Below are 20,650 nucleotides of genomic sequence, written 5' to 3' on the forward strand. Positions count from 1 at the left end.
AAATCTTTTAAAGTAATAGTCCGGGACATGTCTCTGGGAACTTCTCGCTCATGATCAAGCTCCACACAACCTATCATCACGCAACGTTCTTATGACAACCGTTTGATTTAAATCATGTGTGTCCTAAGTGAGCAGTCACATGATCTTGTCTTTTACGCCTCCCTCCCTCCCTTGCCCTAATTATATTCTCTCTCTTTCAGAACATGCATACGTAGCATTTGTTTGCATGTGGTACTTGAGGTTTAGGTCCAGACCGAGTTGCCATTATGATGACAAAAGGCATGGTGGGTTTCTTTTTCTCTCTATTAACAAATCATATGCCTGTGTATCTAGACTCTTACATATATACCGGTGGGTATGTACCCTTATCCTGTATTCCTAACAACATTATTGCTTCAGGAATCTATTGCTCATGGTCGATTAAGATATAATTTAGGGTTTTGGATTAAGGATTAGTCGGGTTGGGTATTATAAACCACTTGGGTGATAGGCTAATGATGAATCTTTTGGAGCCAAATCGTATGGACTCATAAATTCCTAGTTCAATTCCCATGGAGAGTAATATCATTGTGGCCACGCATTGGATTTTAGCCCAACTTGTCCTGTCGTTGGGAAACTTCTACGCGTAGGCCTGAAAACTCGAGTTTAGAGCCATATGAAATGTTCGACCAGTTGGACACCGGCTCAATCAAGAAGGGTCTGCATCGTCAATGGCAATGGCAATGCCATCTATGATCTATCTTTTGTAGGGGAAATTTGGATCTTAGCAATCTCAATTTCCCAAAATCAACACCTCATTAGCTGTTAGATTTCACATGGACCCACCACCACCACCTTTACACATACTGCTAAATCTATCATACATCTCATCTCCTCACAGTGCCATGCCCACCACTCCATTTCTCCATTTGAAAAAAGTAGCAGAAGGAGAAAGGAAAAAAAAAAAGTGTGAGGAGAGACCCAGCTACTGGATCATCATACTTCTTTGAACTATGGACACCCACCAGAGCCAAGACATTAGGCAAAAAGTGCTAGACAAGTATGATGAAGACAAGTTAAAACAGCAAGTTAAAGAAGGCCTTGCAGCAGCAGCAGCAGCAAATTCCACTGCAGCTTCACCACCCTCAGCATCATCATCTCCTTCTCATGAATTCTCCTTCACAATATCCCTCCACTCTTCCTCAACACTGGTCCCTGAAAAGGCCAAGCCTCCACCTTCATTCGCACTTGATTTGTCACCGGCAGATGAGATCTTCTTCCACGGTCACTTGCTTCCTCTCCACCTCTTATCTCACCTTCCTGTGTCGCCTCGCTCGTCTACAAATTCCTTGGATAGCTTTACCCTGCCCATCAGAGAATTAATGGATGATGATAAAAGACCCACCAGGAATAGCTGCATAAGCAATAGTGACAGCATATTCGATGGAAGCAACAAAGACCATACACATCAAAGCAATGATTGTGAGACACAGGGAAGACGCAAGAACAAGTCTTTCTCATTATTCAGATTGACGAGACGGCAAAAAGGGTGTGAAGTTACAGAAAGGGAAGATAAAGAGAAGCACAAAAGGAGGATAAGATTTGATGTGAATCATGTCCTAAAGAAATATGCGAGAATGATTAGGGCACTACCATTCTTCAGAGAAAGGAGAGAGAATCTGCAATTCCCACGGCAAGCTTATTCATTTTCGGGTGGTTCAAGCTCAAGAAACAAGCATGAGATAAGAGGAAGAAGAGGAGAATTTTCTGCACCGGCCTCAATGAGGACATCCCCAACAAATAGTGGACTTCTTGTCGCAACAACCACACTTCCTTCTTCTACAAGTGACAGCACTATGGAGGAGTTGCAGGCTGCAATTCAAGCGGCCATTGCTCACTGTAAGAACTCCATTGCTAAGGAAGATAAGATCAAATGTTAGTGTCAGATTATTGCTTTTCATTTTGAGATACTGTAGTCATTTATATCTGTAGTTTCCCCTGTATAAAGTGGTATATGTGAAGAAGTTGAATGAGCATAATTGAAGATTGGTTCAACAAATTACTGCATTCTATGTTAATGACCATTCTAAGCTTTCTCTTCTTTTTGTCATGTTAGAAGGTCCAAGATTGAGCTTAGTGTTGAATATTAGGTTAAAGTGGTAAGCAGGAAAATCAGTTATGCCGACAATAGAACTAGTTAGCATGATAGAAACGACATAAGTGGTCAAAGGGCACTTTTGACTTTGACAGGTAGTCACCAATTATTGAAGAAATCATCTTTGGCCAATCCAATTCTACTCACTACTTCATCCATTTAATAAAACAGAACCATGAACCAAGAGTCAGAATCCTATTACTATTCAAGAAGATAAACATGTTCATCACCATACTTCCTACAGGAATCTAGGCTATTGCTTGAAATTTCCGGTAATCCGAAATATCCTAACTTTCTACTGACTACCATACCATACATGTAAAGCTTATAGCATCATCTCCAATGCAAATCCACAAATAGATACTTGAGATTTGGAAATCAAAAGTTGAAAAGCATTGTGACCTTTAACCTGTTGTCCCCACGGACAAACGCATGAAAAGGGATCAAAAACATTTATAGTTGTAATTGAGTAGTATGGGCTCAATCAGGAAATGTTATCATGGGACTTAACTTCTGTGGGTCTCATGGGTTTCATGACTTCAGAATTTTTGAAAGGAAGTACCAAGTACAACATTAATATGAAAAGTACTCAAGTTAGATTGCTATGTCAAAGAAAACATTATTTCAAGGAGTGCTATGGCTTTAATAAGCATTGATGATAATGATGAGGGTAATGATAGGTTGTAATGAAGACATCAATTGCCTGACCTAACTAGTATCTTGAAACTATACTTATTGCACATACATGATACATCTTTTGCAACAGATGAAAGCCCCACCCACATGGAAGTGTTTTTCATTAGTTCAAGTCATCATGCTAAAGCTATCTATACACACTAACACCAAAAAAGTGCAGCTGCCCACGAGGAAGTGCAGTTCTTAAAGTAAAGTATGTAAGAGTAAAGATGCAGATATGCCATAATCATCAGGTGAATTTGAAAAACTGAGAGAGTGCTCACTTTTTGACCTAACAAGAATTTTTGCTGGTGGGCTCAAGGTGAACTTTTATATGATTGAAATTCCAAGTAATCATGCCAAGAGAAAATCTTTTGCCAAAGACAGGTTAAGAAAGTGCAGAACAGAACAATAAGATAAATAACAGCAATAATAGATTCAGTCTCTAATCAAACCCAAGTCTGCTTCAACCCCAGTCTCATCACTGCACATAGTAACGGATTCCAAGAAAGTTTTTTTCTTTTTCATCATTACTAGAAAATAAACTCTGAATATTTAAGTCCCTTCCATTCTGAAAAATACCCAGAATCAATCAAGATAACTTCACAGTTCACACCCCTGACAAGTATTTTGAAAAAAACAAAGTAAGAAAAAGAATCAGGAATGAGACTGAAATGAACCTTCATCACAAGCCGTGCCGATCACAATTCACAATCGTACCAAGATAGAAGCAGCTGCACAACGACTATAACACAATCACGGGAAGAAATTGATTCAGAGAGGACCAGCAGGGCACTGCCATTCTCCGTCGCCACTCGAGACCTGTTCAAGAGTTGAGGTCCATGAAATTTTCCCCAGCCATTTCTGAGAGCCCATCAGTACCTTTTTTGAAAGGCCCAATTTGCATGGACACCAACGGCTAGTCCAATCGAAGGAGGTTGACGAGTAGACATTGGACCATCTGTTTGCGTAATGTTTGGTTTCTTGAATGTTTAAAGTCTTCTAGAACAATATAAACGATTATTTCAAATATAGACCTTAAAGTATAACAAACATAGAAACTGCCGGTAATTTTATTACGGGTGTATACGCTCAGTTTTTTGACATAAATTTAACCGACAAATCGATCGGTTATTTAGTCGATTATTCGATCAGTCCTCACTAACAAATGTTTAACAATAATCGACAAATCGATCGGTTTGACACAGTTTTTTTTAGACAATCCTAAATTTTACAAATTTTATATGTATTCTTATAATTTTTTTTGATAATTGAGAATGACAATATACAAATTTATCTTTGGACATCTATATGAGCCTTAAAGAAGAGAGGTCGGTCGCCTCACGACAACAGAATAAATTTAGCCAAAACTCAGTGTACTTACAATTTCTTCTTTCGTAAGGCAACTATAATTCTTATTCGTTAAAATTAACCTAAACACAATTTCGTCGTTAAGGTTTTCAGTTATTTTAATCTATGACGACACGTGGCCCCACGGGAGTAAAATCGTGTCCCTTTAAAGTCAAAATCGCACAACATATCACGCTAACGTGTCTGGAAATCTCGATTATCGAAGAAAACAACAAATCGTATTCTCTACCCGACGAACCCCGTAGAGATCGCCGACCTTTTGCTCGCCGTTGGATTTTTCAGTTTCTCTGACTCTCGCGCTCTCTCCGTCTCCAGGTCTGTTTCACTTCTTCCTCGCAAATCTGTTTGTTTTTCTTTATTATATTTTAAAATTTAATAATATTTATATGGATTTGACTAGTAAACATGTTTGTAGTTAACAAAAATGGAAACTTTTGTGTGTATTTTACATGTTTGGGGGGTTTAATTATTGTAGATTTCGCACATTCCATTAATTAAATGCGAATATGCTTTTACCACACCCAACTTGCTGATCCTCTTTGCGGTTGATATTTAACTGGGTTTGTTCGTCCATGAGTGATGAGCCTTTCTCATGTGGCTTTATATGTATGTATGTATGTCTTATGCAAAGACTTCTGTAGCTGGGTTTTGGTCTTTTATTGGTACTCTGTTGTTTGTTTCTTCAATTGAGTAATATATATTGGTTTTTCTTTTCAATTTTTTTTTTCTCTCTTTCTGGGTTACGTGATAATTGCATGAACTATTTGGGCTTTGATCAATTGGGTTCTTCAATTATGATCTGATTGAACAATCTGGGATTTATCAGAATTGATTTTCTGGAGGTTATGGAGGCTCTTCCAAGCGCATCAAATTCACATATTCATTTTTTTGACTTACGAAAGGCCTGACCATTTTTACAAGAGATTCTCAAGCTCTTTAATTATGACTCTTTTTTGAGATTTTGAGGTCCGGATCTTGGTTTAAGCAATGTTTGCAGTGGAGAGTATAGGGAGGTATCTCTCTAGGGGTGTTGGCACGGTCTCTGGGCCCTTTCACCCTTTTGGTGGAGCTGTGGATATCGTTGTGGTGGAACAGCCAGATGGGAGCTTCAAATCTTCACCTTGGTATGTCACGTTTGGGAAATTTCAAGGGGTTTTGAAGGCAAGGGAGAAGGTAGTTGACATTTGTGTCAATGGAGTCGAAGCTGATTTCCCCATGTATCTTGATCATAGAGGGCAAGCTTACTTTCTTATGGAAGTAGTTGGAGAAGAAGGGCAATCTGGTGGTTTTCCTTCATCTGGTGATGAAACAGATGGCCAATCTGAGAATAAGGGAAGGCCTATGAAGTCGAAAAGTTCCAACATTGATGCTAGTAAGTGGAATTTAGATGACCAGAATAATGTAAAGATGGGGAGGACTGTTTCTAGGACCAATAGCCGCAGGGCAAGGATGTTTGGGCTTGTCTTTGGAAGAAGTTCAATAAAGGAGGATAATTGTCAAGAGGGAGAAGGTGGTGCTGTAGTGAGGATAAGTTCATTAGAGCGGGCTGAGATTGCAGCTGACCTCTTGGAAGTGGAGTGGTCTACCAATCTTGCCACCAGTATGTCAAGGAAAGATAATACCTCTCGGTACACTTATTCCAATGCTTTGGATGGTAAGTCTGATAAAGATATCCCAACTAGTGAGGAACAAAGCCAGGTGGGCTCACCTGTGCGTGATACTGTCAGAAATACTGTGGACCATTTTGAAATGGATGAGGAGATCGATATAAGAAAACAAGAAACATGCAGCATTTCTCACTCTAGTTATGAGAACCTGGAGCATTTGGTTGGACAAGCTAGCGCAGAAATGCAATGTTTAAGACCAGACATCGAGGCTTCCATGGCCAGAGGGGTTCTTGAAGGAGCATATGAGGTACTGCCCGAAATGTCACGAAGGATAGATGAGTCTAGTATGGGGAATGCTGACAATGATGAAAATCTTAAATGTGATGTTTCTGAGATGAGTGTTCCTGATTCAGAAATCCCACTTGTGCTCAAAGCATATGCTGCTAAGCAATTCAATGAAGACCAGGCATGTGGCGAACGGAATGTTGTTTTATCAGGTTGCAGAATTTTTGAGGAGGAAAGGAAATCAGAAAAAGTGCTTTACTTTGAAACATCAGGGAGCTCTTCAGTGGAATTGCATGGTGTTGGTGAACAAATGCAAATGCAAGAAACAGTGCACTTTTCCTGTGGTGATCATGGAGAAGTCCATGTCTGTGCTGAAACTCTGCATGTGGCTACTGAGCTACTAGCTGAGGTAAATTCTCAACCTGCATCTGCTATATTTCATTCAAAATAATGTCTAAAATTTCTAGGATATAATTGAATAGGCTTTTTTGATTGATGTACCTTTGATAAGTTTTGAGTTGTGAACAATTCTTTCTACAATAGCATCTATTTGCCACGACATCATAACATCAAACATTGTTGGCACTAAGGTATTAGAAATTTTCCCATCAGGAAACAACAACTGAGGGAACTGAGGATATTGAATTTGAGGTGGACCGCCAGAATGTTTCTGAGCTTTCTTCCCAACAAGAAAGGACTTATCCTTTCTGCTTATATGACAGTAATAAGGTGAACCTTGAAGTGCCACTGTCACTGTCAGAATCCAATACTGAAATATGCAGCCATGAACCTGTATGTGATTCAGCTGAAGGAGCCAATTCACACGGATTCAGCAACTTGGATCATCCATTTCATGTTGAAAAACCCAACATGGATGAAACTAGCACAAATCTGCTCGACCAGACTTCTTTGAAGGCTTTTGATGATTCTCAAACATGTCACGGTAATTGTGTCCAGAGAAGGGCATTGAATATTCCACCATCAGACAATTTGGAGGAAGAACAATTCCTTTTCAGTGATCTTGACGAACTTAAACTCGGCGAGGTTCAGCCTACCGAGCTGATTATTCTGGATGATGTAGATAAAGAAAATGATCCCTCATTTTGTCTTCAGGGCATTATGGAAATGGATGACTCAGTCAATATTGATGAATCTCATTCATCTCCAAACAAATTTGTTGAGCATACATCGATTGATCTTGAAAAGTCAACTCCAAACCCAAGGGTGACATCAAGTTCAGTTAACATTCCTGGAACTCATGTGGGCACTGGTAAAGAAGTTGCACGACTGGCAGAATCATTGCCCAATATGTGGTCTCAAATTGGTAATTTGGGGCCAGAAGAACTTCACCCTCCTTTAAGCTATTCTCTGGACTCAAATTCTGAGTCCTTGAAGTCGACAATGCATTCAAGCTATATAGATGCTGATGTAGGGAAGGAAAATCAATTGCCCAAGGAAGATTCAGATACAAAAGCCAATGACTCAGGAGATTTCAAACATTCAGTTTTTGACTCTACAATTGGTAAGTCAATTGGATCTGCATCTGAATTACTATTTTTGTTCATCAAATTGTGCATTCATTTCATGGTAAGTAGGGCACTGTAACTGAAGGAGAAATAAATCACTTGTTACAAACTTCCGATCAGAGGAGCCTTTATTACTCCTACTTGTAACAGGATTCAAGAATATGTTATTTCTTCAATTTTGTTGGGAAATTTATTTTTAGTTCTCATTGTTTTCCCGGGGAATGATTATAAATGCATCCTATGCTTACAATAAATGGAAATATAGATATATTTCTTTTTTTTAAGGTTTGCAAATAGTCCTTGTAGCAGCAGCCTAATGAAACTTCATGTGTTGAGCTATAAGCAGAGGCATCTCTTTGAAAGCACTTGTTATAAGAAAGAATGACAGCTTATGCTGCTCCTCAAACATTAGATACTGAAAAGTTGGATGTAGCAAATTTATTTCTCCAGGTCAGCAGTTGCGAAAAATGATAGACTTCTTGTTAGAATTAATGGCTTTTTATTTTCAATGGATACAGCTGTGCCTAGTATACTAGGGATGGTTACATTTGGAAGTGAAGACATTTGAATCAAAAGGGGTGATCGCTATTGACCATTCTGTGAAATCTTTTGTAGGGGATCCATTGAAAGAATTTGCTCCAAATGGAAGCTGGAAAATTTGGCCGTTCTCATATAAAAAATCAAAATCTTGTGAGACATTGCTGCCATCTCTGAACGATGCAAGGAATTCAGATGCTGATAATCTTTCAGAGAGCACTACTGGTGCTGAAAAGGTGATAAAAAAGAAGGTAAAAGCAAAAACTCCATCATCTGAACAGCTGGCATCCTTGAACCTTAAGGAAGGGAGTAACTCCGTAACCTTCACATTCTCCACACCAATGCTGGGAAGGCAGCAGGTTGTTTTCTTTACATTTTTAGCATTGAATTCTTTTTCTATTACTATACCATTAGTTTCCTTTTAGCTTGTTTTTCACCTTTTGTTATGGTTGCTTACTTTAAAGTGTCTTGCTGAATAGGTTGATGCCAGAATTTATTTGTGGAAATGGAACACTCGCATAGTAATATCGGATGTTGATGGAACTATTACAAGGTAAGGATATTTCCCCTTAAAATTTTCTTTCCTGGACCTGGTTCTATTTACCACATTAATGATTTATGACTGAGAAATCCACACGTTAATTCCTACTTAAATCTCTGCATGGATAAGAGGTAAATATAATTAATAACTAATGATTTTGCAACCTTTTCTAACTTATATACAACTTAAGTAGTGTCTGCAAAACCAAAAAGGTAAAAAAAAAAAAACTCACACATGTCCTAATCATAAAATGGCCCATAACGTTACTGATGTATTAAAAATATGGTTGGAGGCCAGGAGCATACACTGGGCATGCGTTGAAACTTTCATTCTGATGGAGTTGAAAGAGGATGTTCAAATGCAACAATGTACAATTCAAATTCAACAATGTACAATGTTCTGGTGCATCTTCCAACGAAAAGCATTTCCCTTTAGTAAAATTACAGAAAAGGGAAGTGAAACTTCCAAAGAAAGAAGCACATTGGTCAGCCTATTTGTTTTTGCTGTCTGCAATAGAGGCAGCTTCTATGGACAAGTGGTTAATGTTTTAGCTATACTTATATCTTTTCTGGTTTTTCAAAGAAAGAAATCTTGCTGACATGATAACCGAAGGATAACAAATTATGATTAGGCTTTCAACTGCTCATAGCTCTACTTACAATATTATATGCTTGTCTCTCCACATACATATGTGGACTGGTCTTAGTACTTATTCTGTTTGATTTGAAGGCATGCCCCTAATATGGTATTTATGTTCTTTGATTTCCATATTAACATACCATGTTGTGGTAAAATGACATAAGTTAAGAAAAAATGTGGGCTTTGTGATGTCATCATGGAAATTGCTTTCTGTAGATAGCAATACTCTTCACCTATGAGATATTGATGACAACTGGAGTATTTGACTCTAAAAGGACACATGTAACTGGTCACATATGCCTTTATGATTTCGTTTTCGGCTGTTGCGGATATTATGATTCTTATTTATCTCTCACTTATCTAGTTTTGCATTTGTTGTAGATCTGATGTTCTAGGACAGTTCATGCCTTTCGTTGGGGTAGATTGGTCACAAACGGGTGTTACACATTTATTTTCTGCCATCAAGGTTCGTATTGGTATACTTCTTAAAGGTCGTGTTGCACGTTGCATTTCTTGACTTGTTAATGTGTGTGACGGTCTATTGTGGCATGTGCACTTTAGTCAGGAGGCCCCACTTTTGGACCTACTATTCAATCACATGGCACTGTCACATTGAAGATGGAAAGTTCCATTTATTGTCTATCAGATGGCTTTATCCTGATTACTTTTGTTAGCCCTGTTATGGTAAAATCATTCCGTAGTATTTCATGCATGTGGGGGTGAACCTTAAAGTTGCTCCATCGCAAATCAACTGTCATAGATTCAAACCACAAAAAAAGCTTCTCTATCATGGAGGGTAAAGTTGCTGAAATCGGCACCTTACAGTGTTAGTGGGAGCCTTTTGTTCGTTGAGTTTGTAAGAATATTGCATGCAACTTATGACAAAGTGGTCGTATCTTGAACGTATTCTGAATTTTTCCTGTTTATTCCAGGAAAATGGATATCAATTGCTTTTTCTTAGTGCACGTGCAATATCTCAGGCCTACCTCACTAGGAGATTTCTAGTGAATCTCATACAGGTGACTAATTGATATCTGATTTGAAATGTGAAATTGAAACATCCAGAACAAGAAAGTTTTTGTTTAAATTTTTTATGAACTTTTCTGAAGCACTGTGTTCTCTTTTTATTTGCAGAATGGAAAGGCTTTACCAGATGGGCCTGTTGTTATATCCCCAGATGGACTCTTTCCTTCATTATTCCGAGAAGGTTTTCAGTTTTGGCTGCATTATTTATAAACCTTATGTGTGGAATGCCTATTTTTTTTCCTCTATATTTTTTCACACAAGATGTATATCTTGCATGGATCTTGTTTTATCATATTCCTTTGTCTGTTATCATTAATGTTAACGTCAAAACCTCCATTTTCATCTGCTTTGACTGGGAATGTTGTGGCAGATGTCTTCTTGTTCCGCATTAAATGGACCAAAGCATTGAATATCTTAATTACTAACATTCTGCTTGGTTTTACGTGCCTTATAAGGAGCAAAGCTCTCTTTCCTAGCTTATTGATAATACAATATGCTAAGATAGAACGCTTTGTTTGAGGCAAATGAGAGTCTGCTTCAATTTACTGTATATTTGGTCTGAGGGTGCTAATTTAAAATCTTATCAATTGTATAAGTTTGAAATATAACAGATGATAATCATGTTTGGCTTTTGATTCGTATTGTTCAATATCAAGTCTATCTCAATTTTTATGTCAACCAAGATGTTCGGACTGAAATATCCTCTTTTTTCTCAGTCATTAGAAGGGCTCCTCATGAGTTCAAGATCGCATGTTTAGAGGTTAGATCCCCTCCAATATATTGTTCTCTTTATTTTACTAACGGATGTTATCAGATATATCTTGAAATTCATGCTCATTGGTGTATTCAGATTTGTGATTCTTACATATTACTTTTAAAATTGTTTGGATATTTCTCATAAAACAAATTGATCCTAGCTGTGACATGCACATTTTTCTTATGAAGATCACTTCCTGAAATTTGATGAGATTCTCCTTTGAAAATTAATATATATTTTTGTTTCGACTTTTGAAATTTATTTCCTTAATTTCTTTTACTCAGAAATCTTGACAATTAGACGGTCAGATTCTGCTGATTATGTCTGCATGTTTTTATATATACCCAAAGTATGAATGAAGCTGCCATATACCCTCTGTGTGTGTGTGTGTGTGTGTGTGTGTGAGAGAGAGAGAGAGAGAGAGAGAGAGAGGGACAGAGAGGGGGAGGGGGGGGGAGGAGAGAGAGAGCATCAATTAAAATTTTGGTGCTTTATGATTTTTGAAGAACTGAAAAAAATTTGTTTTGGAGCTATATTGCCGGTGAACCTGAAGTCATCCACTTTTGACGTGAGGTTACTATGATGCTTTTTTCTTCATTTAAATTACAGGATATTAAAGCATTGTTTCCTCCTGATTGCAACCCATTCTATGCTGGTTTCGGCAACAGAGACACTGATGAAATCAGTTACCTGAAGGTTGGAATCCCAATGGGAAAAATCTTCATCATCAATCCCAAGGTACTTGATGGAGGACATGATTAAAAGATGACAACCCTTTGTATAATGGCACCTCTCTGATTGCTCAAGTTTGGCAGGGTGAGGTTGCTGTGCACCGACGTGTTGACACAAAATCATATTCGTCGCTTCATGCTCTTGTGAATGACATGTTTCCGCCCATGGCATCATCTGGACGGGTTTAGTTCCGCTTCTCTTTTTCATTCAATAAAAATTTAATTTCAGTTTCTGGTGTTGCATATGAGTTGTCTATAAGTCAAAGATCTAAGTTTGCATCGTTATGCCCCATCTTCCCATCCCTTTCACTGCTTATGGCATTTTTATTTTGGAAGTTCGGTTGCATAGGAGTTCTGCAATATGACTGACTCGTATTTCGGACTCATTTTCTGTTGTTTTCGACTGTAGGAGGATTTTAACTCATGGAATTTTTGGAAACTGCCGCCTCCATCTATTGATTAGTGAAGGTATCAGCCAGAGGGTGTTATGGCTTGGACTTCTGGATGTTGAGACGGGCAGGAAGTCACCATACTCATCCTCGTTATTTCAAGGTACAATCTGGTATCTACTTCTTGTACTATTGAAATGAAATGAGGTTGTGCATCTCATTTTCTTATATTCCCGTTGTGCAAGGAATTCACACAGGTTGTGTATGGCGGAGGCTGACAAGTAAAAAGCCTCTTATCATTCTGTATACTGTGCTGGCTCATTTTTGACGGCCTAAAAGTAATTTATAGAAGATTTGGTACAGAAGTTGTATCCATCGTCCACCTGTATTTCTGTACAATCAGTTTTCAATTTTAATTTTGTAGTGTCTTCATGTAATTAGGACAACATTGACGCATCTGGTCATATATTGGAAATATCGGGGCAACTGCATCGTTGCCCCGTGCGTAGATTTCCTATTTTTTTTGTACTGGGAGCTGAAATAATTGGACTGGTATTTGGAAGGAGTCGTCATGATAACATGATTACATTTTATTTATATATATATATATACACATTAGATGGGAGGGGGATGGAGCCCTAGACATTATGTCTAGGTGTGGGAATGCATTGTTAAAATAATCGAAGAGCAAACTTGTACTCATCGGTGTTCTTGAACTCTTCCATGACCTTCATCTCTGACGCCTTGAATCCCCCACGCCTACTTTATACCCTTCCACTCAGCCAGATCGACAACCCGAGCAGACTTCTGCCTCTCTATCTTGATTTGGGCCTCCGCCAGCTCCCCCTTAAGCTTGGCCTCCGTTTCCTCAGCAGCATCAGCCGTCTCCTTTGCCACAGTTTTCTCAATATGAAACCAAGCAATCCCCTTAGGAAAGGAGGAGAGGTGAGTGACCCCCCTGACAAAAATGGTGAGAGGTTTTTTCAACGAGTTATAAAGAGACTAGGAAACGTGAAAGCAGTAACTACCGACTTGCATGATGAGGGAACTCAGATGCCGGACATGCTCCATGACAGTCAGGGAGGAGGCTCTATTGTAGTCGGCCGGCATAGGGATGTGCTTCACCACCTCGTAGGTGATCCGGCCATGTGAATGAATGTGCCGAGGAAGATCCAACACTAGGTAGGGCATGACCGTGGTGCCTAAAGGAAGAGAAACTGAAGACCTTGCAACCCTGATCCAAGATATCGTAGGAGCATGAAGAGCCCCCTCAATAGTCTGGTCTCCCCGGTAGGACCAGTATGAGTCTTCTTTCTTGGTTCAGTAGCAGACTTGGCGGCTCTCCTTCTTCGCAGGTTGAGGAGGGACTATCATATTCATGGCCATGTACTTCCATATCGGCCATATCTGTAGGACTTCAAGAAAAAGTCAAAATAAGACTGATCAATAAAGCTAAGCAAAAAAAAAAAAAACAAACCGAGATTATGGGTGTACGTGCAACCATGTATACAATGATAATCTGATCTGATCGGTGGTGGATATATATATATATATATATATATATATATATATATATTGCCAATTGTGATTTATTATTTAAACAAGTGATCATGATCATCAACAAAACCCAATTGGGGGACTCTTCTGTATCGAATAATAGCTACATTTTACAAAAAGTTGACGGCACGACCCTGTATATATATACATACGTGTGTATATATATATATATATCATTGAATTCGTCACGTTAAATACTACACTTTTACAATTTTTCAAAGTGGTGCATACCTAATGGTGATGGTTTTTGTATAGACAAATGGCAGGGCATATTGGGTCTTAGAATTTAAAATTAAGTATTGGCACCAACTGCATGGGAAACACGTCAAAGCTTTATTTGCTCCATTGTGTTTAATTTACTCTAATTTCACCCTCTTAACCACTATAGCCGAGTCCCTCCTAAAATATGCTAATTAATTGTCATCATTAATAACCATAAATAAGCTACAAAAAGTCTACCAGAGGTTGTAAAGATACAGTGCAGATTACAAAAACCCCTATTTGAGGTGTATATATAGGGCAGTTCCTACCTGCACAGATGGGTAAAAACTTTATCTTCGAATGATGAGGAAGGCCATTCCTAAAGCTTTGTTTGTCAAGATCAGCCTGTTCTTCCTTGCTGTCTTTCTGGTAATCTATGCCGCTCTTCTTCTCCGGCCATCGTCTTCGACCTATTTTGAAAATGCAGCAACCGTTGTTACATGCTCGTTGCGCGAGTGCAATCACAAGGTGAGCTGATCAGCCGAGCCTACTCAGTAATAATAATGCAAATCATATCATGTTTTTGATCATATATCCTTTGGAGATTCTGTTGTTGTTATGATTGTCCATTTGGTTATTGATTAAGCTTGTGCTTGTGAATTAATGTTGTAGCTGGAGAAGGGTTTTAAAATGAAAGCTGTTCTTGAGGAGACTCAAGTGGTTCCATCAATTAGGCCTACCAGTAATGTGATCAAGCTAGAGGTGCCAAGCTTTATGGACAAAAGAGGGAAAAGAATGAAGATTGGGATGGTGAACATGGAAGAAGAAGATGCAAGTGAATGGAGGACTCATGGAGAAGTAATTCCCATCAAGTTCGAACGAGTTTCGGAAATTTTCAAATGGAAAGATCTTTTTCCAGAGTGGATTGATGAGGAAGAAGAGAATGATGGTCCAACTTGTCCTGAAATGCCAATGCCAGACTTCCCAGCCTATGAAAGCATGGACATTATAGTAGCTAAATTGCCATGTAATTACCCCAAAGAAGGGTGGTCAAGGGAGGTGTTGAGGCTTCAAGCTCATCTTGTGGTGGCAAACATGGCAGTGAAAAAAGGGAAGAGGGATTGGAACTGGAGGACAAAAGTGTTGATGCTTAGCAAATGCAGGCCAATGTTGGAGCTGTTTCGATGCGATGACTTGGTCAGAAGGGAAGGTGACTGGTGGTTCTACCAGCCAGAGATGGCAAGGTTGGAGCAGAAAGTGTCACTGCCGGCTGGTTCTTGCAAGTTGGCTTTGCCTCTTTGGGGACAAGGTAATGCCTTAATTTCCAGACTCCTAGATTGTATTTTATTGTTTTAGTGCTCTCGCAGAAACACACTTAATTGCGGAGTTACTACGAGATATTTACAGGAATCGATGAAGTTTATGATCTCTCGAAGATCAAAACCCCAGCCAAGACAGCCAAACGAGAAGCTTATGTCACAGTAATCCACTCCTCCGAGGCCTATGTTTGTGGGGCAATAACACTGGCCCAGAGTCTCCTCCGAACAGGGACCAAGATCGACCTCATCCTCCTTATGGACAAGTCCATCTCCGAGAACAAACGCGAGGCCCTAGCCGCAGCAGGGTGGAAGATCAGATTCATTAAGAGGATCCGAAACCCTAAAGCAGAGAAAAACGCATACAATGAGTACAACTACAGCAAATTCAGACTATGGCAGCTCACAGACTACGACAAGCTCGTCTTCATAGACTCAGACATCATTGTTTTACGCAACCTCGACATTCTCTTCAAATTCCCACAAATGTCTGCTAGCGGGAACGATGTATGGATTTTCAATTCAGGTGTTATGGTGATTGAACCATCGAATTGCACATTTAAGATCCTAATGAATGAGAGGGAACATATAGTGCCCTACAATGGTGGTGACCAAGGTTTTCTCAATGAAGTCTTTGTGTGGTGGCATAGATTGCCAAGAAGAATGAACTTCCTTAAGAACTTCTGGGCAAATACTTCAGCAGAAGCAAGTGTGAAGAACCAGCTATTTGGGGCAGACCCACCAAAGCTTTATGCAATACATTACTTGGGTTGGAAGCCTTGGTTGTGTTATAGAGACTACGATTGCAATTGGGATGTGAGCAATCACCGTGTCTATGCCAGTGACTTGGCACATGAGAGGTGGTGGAAGGTTCATGACTCCATGGATGAGAAGCTGCAGAGGTTTTGTGGATTGAGTAAACAGAGGAAGACTGCATTGAATCGGGAGAGAAAGAAGGCTAGAATTATGGGATTCAGTGATCGGCATTGGAACATCAATATTACGGATCCCAGAAGAAAACACTTGGTCTAGAATTGGTAATCGAATTTTTTTTGGGTTTTTATTTTCTCAGAAATTTTCTATAGAAAGATCCTTTCATGGATGTTTGTACTGAATAATTTATGTGTGAACAGGTAGAATGCACTGTTAATTGAAATTCTAAGCATTTTTTCCATTAAATTTGCTAAGTCGCCAGGGAACGAAATTAGAGAGCTAGAGTATTAGAGTAGCCCAATTAATTAACTAGAAAGTTACCAACGAGAGGTGGTTCTGTTGACAATCAATCGGCTGGGTTAGGCATATGTGTGCCCAAAGTTCGATTCCAATGAGAAACATATTTCTCAACGGTATTTCAAAACGAAATTAACTAGAAACTTTAACTGAGAAAAACTAACTAGAAAATAGAAACACATGTTCTTGATGACCAGACCAAAAGAGAGGACTCTCTCTGAAATTGTAGATGTAGAGATGCTTCAATAACGAATTTAGCTTGGTCAATATATTCTGATGGTGAGTCTCTATCAATGAAGAGAATGTGCCAACATCTTCAACGTTTTTTTCCTTAACAGAGAATAATATCATACAAGTTTACCATTTAGTTATCTCATATTGACTTAAACTTGGATCGATATGCCTGTGTAAACAGAAATCTTCACTTGACGACAAAGTAAGTTGGGTTCAAAATCCAATGCATGGCCATAAGTATATTCAAATATCTACAACTCAAGTAAATGATGAGGTGTAAGGCAAGGATTATGTATGATAATGAAACAAATTTCAAGTAAAACTTTGGTTGGGCAAAATCTTTGTTAGGTATACCTAATACATATAATCCAAAACTCAGGTATCCCTTCTAATATATATATAATCCAAAACTCCATTTCAATGAGGTAGACGCTTATTCTTTCCTGACTAGGATTTTTTTTAAATAAATAAATAATTCAACAATTATTAGGTTTAAATAAACCATTATTTAACTTCTGGCAGTGGTTAGAAAGCCTTAATTAACTAATATTATACAACAAATTCATACGATTCTGTTTCTCTGTCTCTCTCACAAATCACAATCTCCCCCAATTTTGTCATATAATTTGCTAATAATAATAATAATAATACGAATATGGTTATATGGGACTCTATCTGAGATTCAGCATGGACCTAGAAGCCTGCTAATAATTGGGCTCCCGTATAATGGGCTTACTAATTCATTAGACCAATGGGCTGCGACGTCCAATGGATCACCTAATTATCCATAGAATGTATGTAACACTTGATCCAACAGCTCTGATGTTTTTAAAATCTTGGCGGCCTAAAGTGAATTACAGCAGACCCCATCTGTTAAATTACGCAAATAATATGTTTATGTTTTTTTATTTATCAAAATGGCATAATGTGTTACTAATGGAAAATATGATATCACGCAATATAGAATTAACGAACCTATTGCCTATTTTTATTTTTTATTTTAAAAAAAAAAACCTATTGCAACTCAACCCAATAAGGCCCACTCAGTCCAATACCTTAGCTCATTATCCTGGGCCCATCTTCTTTAAATTCCATCCGTTAGTCTCAACGGAGACTGGACTGTCAGTAGCATCCGCGGTGGTACCCCCATTTAGAGTGCTTGAGATTGAGATTGTACTTTTTGATAAATCCAATGCTAGATGCTCACAGTGGCACATTTTTACTACTCCAAAAAAGCTAGAAAATTTGTAGCTACTCCATATTTAGAATACTTCCTAGTTAATGAATGGTGAAGATTATGTGACCTACTTTTCCATTGCTTCTCTCTCTCCCTCTCCCTCTCCCTCTCTTTCTCTTTTGCAAAAATAGCACTTGATATTAGCAACTAAGATTGTGGGACGCACTAACTGCAAAAATAGCAATCAAGATCGAATTTCAAGTGCTTGATATTTTGTAGTGCTTTCTAGTTAATGAATGGTGAAGATTGTGTGACCTACTTTTCCATTGCTTCTCTCTTTCTCTCTCCCTCTCCCTCTCCCTCTCAAAAATAGCACTTGATATTAACAACTAAGATTGTGGGACGCACTAACTGCAAAAATAGCAATCAAGATCGAATTTCAAGTGCTTGACATTTTGTGCCATTGTGGGTGTAGCTTTATCTAGTACTTGATATTAACAACAATGCACAAATTGTCATGTATATGGAGTGTCTCTGTAGTATGGACCACTGTGGATGCTCTGATGTCCTCTTTCTTTTGCTTTCTGTCCAGGCACTCCTCTGCCAGTATAGCCATTGACTAATATTCCTGTAAGTGTGGATTGCTGTATCAGTTTGATCTTAATGAAAACAATTGATTCAAATGTCTTTACTTCATTTACTACTTTTGCTAGGATAATGATGTGTTGAGTTGATTGAAAAACATGCTTCAAATGAACAAAAATATTACAAGCACAAATATTAAGGCAGAAATCTTGATGATCTGCCATGGTTACTCTGAATATTGTTGAAGTAGTGTGCTTCAATGTCATGGCCTTCCATCTGTCTTCCATGGCTATTCATGAACTGGAGTTGGCAAGTGTTTGAATGATAGTCTTGTGCCAGGGATTGGAGAGGTGCTCCACAAGATTATCTATTGGACCTGTGTGTGTCACTGATGCTTGTACAAATATTCCAACCACAGCTACCATGGCAAGTCTCCCTGCAAATAATACAGATTTCTACAATAAATCTTAGCTCAGAACAGAAGCTGAATAGTTCACATATATAGGAAGTCATGAGCAGCACCACAAGTACCATTCTTAATTTCCTTAAGCTTCTCATCATGAGCATTTTTAATGTCTTTTGCCAAGCCAAGAGGGTTTAGCAAGGGACCTCCAGGGTACCTATTCACCAGTGCCAACAAAAATGTTAGTGAACACAACCCCTGCCACCATTGCAAAAAATATTTTGGTAACCGAGGTCCGAGAACAACTCGATAGGCATGCTCTTTGAACAATGCACTACACCCAAACTTGGGAAGGGCCAAGCACTCACAAACCCGCCTGACAAGATAGTTGGGCCGAGGTCGAGTGCAAATCACTTGGAAATAGATGCGCGAGCTTAGAATCCAACTCCCGATCTCGGGCGAGATTCTTTACGCTCTAAGTCTGGAGAAGTGGTTACTAGGAAGCAATTTAGTCACTTTGGAACCTCAAGTAGTGACATTGTAGGAAATTACCCGGGCTCTAGCCCTTCTAGTGCCTCTTCCAATCCAAAGAAGGAACCCTCCTCTGCTTGAGATCCAGGTTTAATGAAGTCCATGTACCTTTTGGTTTCAGCAAATCTGTCCACAGATGGGGGGAAGAAATCATACACTCATACTAGACCAAAGAAAATGAAGTGTGAGACTATATAATTAGTTTGGTTGTATTGTGTTAAGACTAGCTACCCCATCAAAAGTAACTGGACAACCAACAAAGTTCCTGTGCTTGCAAATTCAAATTTCACTGCACCTGCTTCATACCAAACTGGGAACTTGGAAATCCCTGTCACACGAAGCAACTGCCTCCAAACAAATTAAAATGAAAATTCAAACTCAAAATAGATTCAATATATCTTTTGTAGAATTGGTGGGCAAAGAGTCTGATAAGGCCATTTTGGGTCTGCTCACATCTGTGAATAGAATGCCAGCAACTCCGGCCATGGCGAAGCGAGCGTGGACCAGCTCTGCCTGGACATACCACTTCAAGCTTTCAGGGTCCTCTCCAAGTCCTAGCGGATCAAATCCATAATCTCCAGCCAAACTTGCATCAGAAATCAAAGAAAAGAGAATTGTGTGAAGCTTGCATCAAAATAATGTTCAATATCAACAAAAAAAAATATTACATGGCTCACGTTCCATCAAGATAAGGTGGGGGGTCAAGCCCCGGAAGCCATGTTGGTCGCTGCTGGGCTCGAACCACTGTCTGCAGATAGCGTTGAGTAGCTCCTGGTTTAGCAGACCATAAAGTGTTTCTGCCACCCAATGAGGAACCAAAAATGTTGTTGCCGTGAAAGGATAGATTAGAAGAGAATGGCTGAACAAGAAAGACCCTTCCAGCAGTAGCAGCCATTTTTCTCTCTCTTTCTATCAACAAGTCCAAACTGGAACCATATCCAACATCCACGCATGTTAAGTATGTTCTCACAATATGTGATAAGACGGGCCCATTTACCCACCAGATCCGAGGTGGCTTCCTCACCAAATAATTACTTGGAGGCTTGGAGCTAGCAGTTGTCTGCTATCCTGGCTCTGCCCACCATCTGCCATAACTGTCTAAGCAATCAATCTTCATCAGTCGAATAAATTGTCAAGGCTACGAAGCATCTTGATCTCAATAACGATAGGGAAGACAGAAAGAATTAACACAAGACTT

At 39.0% G+C, this 20,650-nt stretch overlaps 5 protein-coding genes across 8 annotated transcripts; 3 read left to right on the top strand and 2 right to left on the bottom strand.

Annotated features, from left to right (window-relative positions):
* Positions 1-698: 698 nt before the first annotated feature.
* Positions 699-2,038, top strand: LOC119999794 (BRI1 kinase inhibitor 1-like). Its single transcript, XM_038847546.1, has one exon. It carries the CDS (start codon positions 993-995, stop codon positions 1,917-1,919), a length of 927 nt encoding a protein of 308 aa, XP_038703474.1. The 5' UTR covers positions 699-992; the 3' UTR covers positions 1,920-2,038.
* Positions 2,039-4,339: 2,301 nt separating this feature from the next.
* On the top strand, positions 4,340-12,735 carry LOC119999835 (phosphatidate phosphatase PAH2-like). 3 transcript variants are annotated; one of them, XR_005468513.1, is made up of 13 exons: positions 4,340-4,495; positions 5,007-6,481; positions 6,685-7,594; positions 8,214-8,494; positions 8,615-8,688; positions 9,697-9,781; positions 10,248-10,334; positions 10,450-10,522; positions 11,058-11,101; positions 11,708-11,836; positions 11,914-12,012; positions 12,239-12,381; positions 12,464-12,500. XR_005468513.1 is itself a non-coding variant. In XM_038847600.1 (12 exons), exons 2-12 carry the CDS (start codon positions 5,168-5,170, stop codon positions 12,290-12,292), a joined length of 3,150 nt encoding a protein of 1,049 aa, XP_038703528.1. In that variant the 5' UTR covers positions 4,340-4,495; positions 5,007-5,167; the 3' UTR covers positions 12,293-12,735. The 3 variants fall into 3 exon arrangements, 1 of the variants encoding a protein (XP_038703528.1); XR_005468514.1 differs by having other exon boundaries at positions 12,476-12,500; XM_038847600.1 differs by having other exon boundaries at positions 12,239-12,735.
* Positions 12,736-12,931: 196 nt separating this feature from the next.
* Positions 12,932-14,440, bottom strand: LOC119999837. Its single transcript, XM_038847604.1, has 3 exons — positions 14,306-14,440; positions 13,251-13,625; positions 12,932-13,145 (listed from the first exon to the last, which is right to left on the bottom strand). The coding sequence occupies exons 2-3, from the start codon at positions 13,407-13,409 to the stop codon at positions 12,978-12,980; spliced, it is 327 nt and encodes a 108-aa protein (XP_038703532.1). The 5' UTR covers positions 13,410-13,625; positions 14,306-14,440; the 3' UTR covers positions 12,932-12,977.
* On the top strand, positions 14,131-16,402 carry LOC119999836 (UDP-glucuronate:xylan alpha-glucuronosyltransferase 2-like). Of its 2 annotated transcripts, none has more exons than XM_038847603.1 (3): positions 14,131-14,504; positions 14,649-15,285; positions 15,396-16,402. In XM_038847603.1, exons 1-3 carry the CDS (start codon positions 14,337-14,339, stop codon positions 16,322-16,324), a joined length of 1,734 nt encoding a protein of 577 aa, XP_038703531.1. In that variant the 5' UTR covers positions 14,131-14,336; the 3' UTR covers positions 16,325-16,402. The 2 variants fall into 2 exon arrangements, with proteins under 2 accessions (XP_038703531.1, XP_038703530.1); XM_038847602.1 differs by having other exon boundaries at positions 15,384-16,400.
* Positions 16,403-18,606: 2,204 nt separating this feature from the next.
* Positions 18,607-20,526, bottom strand: LOC119999296 (photosystem I chlorophyll a/b-binding protein 5, chloroplastic). Its single transcript, XM_038846785.1, has 6 exons — positions 20,130-20,526; positions 19,906-20,038; positions 19,684-19,796; positions 19,474-19,578; positions 19,050-19,138; positions 18,607-18,954 (listed from the first exon to the last, which is right to left on the bottom strand). The coding sequence occupies exons 1-6, from the start codon at positions 20,345-20,347 to the stop codon at positions 18,812-18,814; spliced, it is 801 nt and encodes a 266-aa protein (XP_038702713.1). The 5' UTR covers positions 20,348-20,526; the 3' UTR covers positions 18,607-18,811.
* Between the last annotated feature and the right edge of the window lie 124 nt (positions 20,527-20,650).

This window comes from Tripterygium wilfordii, chromosome 6 (genome assembly GCF_013401445.1).
Source record: "Tripterygium wilfordii isolate XIE 37 chromosome 6, ASM1340144v1, whole genome shotgun sequence".
Taxonomy (NCBI): Eukaryota; Viridiplantae; Streptophyta; class Magnoliopsida; order Celastrales; family Celastraceae; genus Tripterygium; species Tripterygium wilfordii.